Source organism: Prosopis cineraria, unplaced genomic scaffold, assembly GCF_029017545.1.
Source record: "Prosopis cineraria cultivar Desert tree isolate PC_DT_omini unplaced genomic scaffold, ASM2901754v1 PC1, whole genome shotgun sequence".
NCBI lineage: Eukaryota > Viridiplantae > Streptophyta > Magnoliopsida > Fabales > Fabaceae > Prosopis > Prosopis cineraria.
This window is the reverse complement of record NW_026555332.1, coordinates 52,062,368-52,068,367: the sequence shown is the minus strand read 5'-3', so window position 1 is coordinate 52,068,367 and position 6,000 is coordinate 52,062,368. Positions and strand designations below refer to the sequence as shown.

The following is a 6,000-nucleotide window of genomic DNA, read 5'->3' as shown; positions in this document are numbered from 1 at the left end:
TAATTCTTTTAAGCATGCTTGTTGGTTTTGAGAATCGAATATGGACATGGTTTGTTCTTTTTAAGCATGCTTGTGTTTTTTTTAAACTTAACTTTTAGAATGCAATGCAAGGAGAAAATAAGATGGTCAATGTACAATTGCTGTCATGTGATATGCTTTTACTAAGCACTTAGTGGTTGGCATTTATTATAATTTCTATTACTCTAGTTAAGATATTGGAATGATGGGCATGTCCTTTAAAAGAAAGGAGCCTTGCTTTGTTGGCACTTGATAATGCACATTTGACTGGACATATCTACAATTTAGGCTTTAGTTAGCGGTAATATAGTGCAAGAGGTGAGATACAAGGATATAGTCAAGATAAACATCACTTAATTTAATTGTTATTTCATGTGAATTGATTTGATTATAGAATATTAACATTTTTTTGTACGAGAAGTGATTTGTGAAAGGATTTTGGAAAAATAAGTATATATATCTAAACATAGTTTGTAAATTGATTTTTAATTGATATGTCGGTGTATGCTAGAAGTAATCAATCATTACTAAGATGCTAGATCTTATGTTATCTCTTATCATTTTTAGACAAGCAATTCAAAAATATTATAGGAAAGGCACCAAAGACATAACTTATCAGCTCATTATCTCTCGATTTGACACACGTTCCCTAATGTTTTTGTTGCCATGGCCTAGGATTGATTTGTACAACTCAATTAATTTGAATAATTGATGATCATACATCCAAGTTGCATGTTTTGAAATATGATTATGAAACTTGACTTTTGAACAGACCGTTGAATTGACAATCTTCGACTAATCCCTCTTTAATTTAGTACTTATATTTAATTTAGGATGAGATTTTTTTTAGACATCATTATAGAAATTTATGAGCTTGTATTGGGCTATTGGTAGGGCTTCTAATCATCAAATGTCCTAAGCCCATTTATGGTTATTTTTGGGATCTTTTTTTTTTTGTTTGAAAATAAAATATCTATGAAAATAAGGTGGGAAGGTTTAATTTTTGTAAAATTATTGTGAATATTTATCAATAAATCTTTGGATGTTACATAAGTATATATGTTTAATACTTGACCATACGAATAGGATTGCCTTTTTAATAGGAAATATCTATGAGTATTTTTCTTTAAAAAAGAAATTCATTAATCCTTTTAATTCAACTCATGATTTCACTAATTTTACTTATTAACAATCAATCAAAATCAATTGCAAATTTGGAGTTTTTTTTTTGCCTACCAAATTTGGAGATCTAAAAGTTTAAGGATTTGATAAGTTTCTTTCATAAACTGGGAATAAAGTGTAAATGAGATAATATATTCACATTGAGTCATTATAAATTTTCTAACCCTCCAGTTTAAAACGTGAATTTGATTTCTTAAAATTCTAGCTAAACTTGTCAAATTATAAAATTAACAATGACAATTAATTATGAATACTAATATGTTTACATAAACAATAAAGTTAGAGAAATAATATCCCCACATAGATGTGAAAAATATACCCAGTCTTCCACAATTTCAAAATACAAATAAAAATATATCAATATACGACTGTGCAAGTGTTGAATGTTTCAACAAACACTTATACATTCATTTTAAGCATAGAGGTTAAATACTTGAACTTAATTTACAGTAAAAATAAACATTTTCTAAACTTGATGTTTATGAATAGTTTTTCCAACTTTTTAATTGTTAAAAATTGTAAAAATATAAAATTTGGTTAACATAAACCATAAGCCATTGGATGACTTGTTTCATGCTCACGGAATGTCAACCGTCAATGGGTGGTGGGTAGGTGGGGGCAAATTAGGTGTCGTCGGCCCTTTCTTCCCCTAGCTGCTTCTATTCCGAGAAGCCGAGAACTCTCGTCTCTTCTTCTCCATCGCCAGCTTCAATTCCGATTTCCCATACTTCTCGTTCCCCAAGGCTCCTTCACACAGTCACAGAGTAACCTAGAGCTTTAGCAATCTGACAAATGGGCGTACACTCGACGGTAATGGAGGCGATAACGTGCTACACAGGCCTATCTCCTACGGCCTTCTTTACCATTCTGGTTATGATGGTTATGGTGTACCAAACGGTCTGCGGGATGTTTTTCTCCTGAAGATTACAATAAGCCCCAACCATCACCGCTCCAAACAATATTGGGTTGGATGGCGTGAACGTCGACGCTCCTGAACCGGTCCAAATGGGAGAAATGACTGATCAGGAATTGCGAACCTATAATGGCTCCGACCCCAATAAACCTATCTTAGTGTCAATCAGAAGCCAGATCTACGACGTGTCTGCTGGCAGGTACTTCCAATCTCCTTTTTACTCCCCCAACTTGATGGTTGGACTTTAGTTTTACCAGTGACTGTTTGACTAGTGGATGAAAGTTTTACGAACATGACTGAGATTGCGATAGCTAACAAGCTACAAATTGACCAAGCTTGAATACGAAACCAAGCTCGCTTTCTGGGTGGTCGATAGCCGTGTATTCTTTGATTTCGTTGTTGCTTGCCTAGTGGATGGGAAAATGAAGCAAAATATGTAAGAACTTGAATGACTAATGGGTGTCTTTGTGATTATCAAAAGCCAACGAATTGAACAAGGTTATTAGCGTATGCCAATTACTCTTATTTTCTTCCATTGCGGGATCTAGATCAGTGATCGTTCCTGCAAGTGCATGAAATCGATGAAGTTAGAAGACCTTGGGAGTATTGCAAGAGTTGAACCAAAGGAAAACAGTGATATTGTTGTTTAAAAAACAAACAAACAAAATTAAGAGAGAATCATATTGAGCAAATTATTTGAAACAATGATTAAAACCAAGAAGCAATAAATAAATGGCGATCAAATCCGTCAACAAGCGCCAGGAGTCGGGGTTTACTTATCGGGATTCCCTTACTCATGCTCAAATGAAATTCCTGAGCAACTAAAATGAGATCATTACCAAATTATCTTAATTACCCCCTAGTAGATTAAGGAGCGTTTAACTAGAGATGAATTAGCTTCTGCTATATCCGAAATCTCTAATTAAATCCATTATGCCACGACCAAAGTCACCATAAACACTTAGATTGTCCCTAACCCAGTTATTCATGTATGTTCCCCTAGGTCTAGATTCACTCTTCTCCTTATAGTGAATCGAGCAAATCCATAGGCAAAAAGGCAAGGTGGCTAACCAAACAATCCAGAATAATAATAAGGAAAACAGAAATAATTGCATTAAAAGCTGTAAATGAGTCAACTAAGAACAACAGGAATCGAAAAGAGAAAGCTCATCCTAGTCAGGATACTTTCTACCCTGATTGGAGGTTTCGAAATAATAAAACATCATAAACTCAGTCCCATGTTCATAAACAACATTAGATGAAAAGAAGAAAAAGGGAAGAGAGGTTCACCTCCCAGATCAGAACATGTGCTCTTCAACTCCATCTTCAGCCATCTCCAGCACTTATGTGTGACCAGATCCCCAAATAAGGAGCCCTAGCTCGCATTTTAAGTGTTTTCACACCCTAGCAGAGAGTTCTCCACCTAAAATCTCGTATCCCTTCATTAAAAATGCCCTACAATTCATTCAGCGTTTTAACTGATGTTTGCCATGTGTTTCTGGTCTCAACCGTAGACGGTCGTGGCCTTCACCATTGTCATCCGTGTGCGGGCAAGACATGAACAAGCTTTCTCGCCCTGGTCCCCATCCGCGAACGGGCAAACACATTCTTTGTCTCTCGACTACAAACGGTTCAGAATTGGATATTCTTGTTCCACGACCGGTTTCAACCGGAGGCGTCAGTCTCCTTCAGCCTCGTTCATCCGCGAATGGTAGAATTTTCTTCAAGCCTCCGACGGTGGACGGTGATAGTTTCTTTGGCTATATCTACCATTCGCGGTGATCCTCTTCCAACTGGCTATATCCGCAAGCGGTGATAGTTTCTTTGGGCCTGATCCGCGAACTGTGGTCCTGATTTGGGCTCTCAGTCCGTTTTGCCTTATGTTAAGCCCAATTTTTCTTTATTTTATCTTCTTTTTTCTGATTTCCATATATATATATATATATATATAAACAACAAATGAGGCAATAATGCATGATTTTTCCCAATTTAACACCATAATAAATCATTTTAAGCTCTAAATGCAACTACGACAGTGGCTTGTCAATCAACTCAGCTTCGTGCTTGCATCTCTTAAGGATAGCAGATAAATGTATAATTTGGCATGCCAGTTAACTGCTAATACAATCTTGAACTAGTGTATGCTTGACAAAATGAAAATGGGCAGAGGGCAGCTATTGACCCTTTGTTCAGCTTGATGATTATCCTAAGTTCTTGTCTATTCTAGTCCTCTGAAAATATGGGACAAAATTATTTTTCCAGTTCATTTGATTTGTATAATCTCATGAGATTACGGCATTAGGCACCGAACATATGAATTTAATTACAGTTAACTATCGTATTAAAGAAAAAGAGCAAACTCAGAGCATGGTGACTAAATCACAAGTTCTACGGGGAAGATGGTCTCGTTAAATCTTTGAAATGATGTTAGCCACCAGTCGCTATCTGCTTGCATGATCTGAGTTTGCACTAAGGTGACGTTTTGGCGTTCTTTTCTTTCTTTCTGTCTGTGTGTATGACTTTTGAATTAAAGTAGTCCATGTACTTCGGTTTATGGTGTGCTTGTAAGAGTCTGTCATGGTTTGTTTTGTAATGCTTCTAGATTCATTTGAAGATATTTCCAAACCATGTTGTATGATCATTAATTTTTTGCATGGTCATATGCAGGAATTTCTATGGACCTGGTGGACCGTACGCTATGTTTGCCGGAAAGGAATGCAGCAGAGCCCTTGCCCTCCTCTCTTTTAAACCGGAGGATATCAATGGGAATCTTGAAGGTTTGAGCGAGGAAGAGCTTGTAATTTTAGAGGATTGGGAATATAAATTCATTGAAAAATATGTGAAGGTTGGTCAACTTGTTCCTCAACAAAACACTCAGCCAAATGAGCACCGGGGAGAAATCTAAGGCAAACCTGTTGATGAATGCAAACCAGCAGAATAAAAACCATTTCATTGTCACGGGGCTTCCATTCGGTGCACTCAGTTGACACTGTAGAATATGACTGGTGTTTATTGTATAGATTGTGTTGGGTAATGACAGAAGGATTATTGTTCTTTTGAAGGCTGAGTGATGGTTTTGGACGGTGAGATATATTAAAGGGGAAATTACATCCAAGGACCACTCAAACAGACTATTCACAGAGAAGGACCAATACAAAATGTATTGTTGTTTAAATGAGAGTGTGGACTTGTTTTTTTTTTTTTTTTTGGTAATAGAACTTGTTAGTCCTTGTCTGCGGTTATTTTCCGGTTCTTAAATATGATTCTCTCTATATTATTAAATCCATTCACACGGATCCCACTCTTTATGGTTATCTCTCTCTTTTGCAAGGTCTTGTACGATAGTTGAGTGAATCAATTTCTGGATGTAAATTCTCATAATAGCTTAGCTATAATTAGTAGATTGAGATTTCTCAAATCCATGGTTGGAGGAAGCTATGCACACACGGCAAAGAGATCATTACAGTCCAACTCTTTTGCTTGAGAGAGACGGGCTTGTGAAAGCAAGACCAGTGAGATAGTAGGGTCAAATGAAGTTCATGGCTCGTGAGATGGGAAATTACTGTGTGTGTGTTTTTTTTTTTTTAATATTGGGGGAGGGGGCTGGGATTTTTATTTTTATTTTTGGTTTAATAAAAACAAAACCATGAGCAGGAAATATTTTTATCAGCCAGCCTCAAAAAAGTAGTATGACATGTAAAATCATTTTATATCTCACTATGGCCTGTGATGTGATTAACTCATGTCTTTGAAGCACTGAGAAGAGATGGCAGCTGAATATTTAACATGGCTTTTTTCTTTTTTCTCTTTATAACAATGTGCGATCAATTAATTCTCTGTGTGCATTTTTCAAATCTACGAAAACGAGCTGTAACACTTCAAAGGTT

General features: G+C 36.1%; 1 protein-coding gene and 1 long non-coding RNA gene across 2 annotated transcripts; one reads left to right on the top strand and one right to left on the bottom strand.

Moving 5' to 3' along the window:
- The first annotated feature begins 1,814 nt into the window (after positions 1–1,814).
- Positions 1,815–5,427, top strand: LOC129307385 (membrane steroid-binding protein 1-like). Its single transcript, XM_054948328.1, has 2 exons — positions 1,815–2,312; positions 4,781–5,427. The coding sequence occupies exons 1-2, from the start codon at positions 2,206–2,208 to the stop codon at positions 5,016–5,018; spliced, it is 345 nt and encodes a 114-aa protein (XP_054804303.1). The 5' UTR covers positions 1,815–2,205; the 3' UTR covers positions 5,019–5,427.
- LOC129307393 (uncharacterized) lies at positions 2,563–3,865 on the bottom strand. Its single transcript, XR_008592355.1, has 2 exons — positions 3,404–3,865; positions 2,563–2,675 (listed from the first exon to the last, which is right to left on the bottom strand). It is a non-coding gene; the product is annotated as an uncharacterized LOC129307393 (long non-coding RNA).
- Positions 5,428–6,000: the final 573 nt, after the last annotated feature.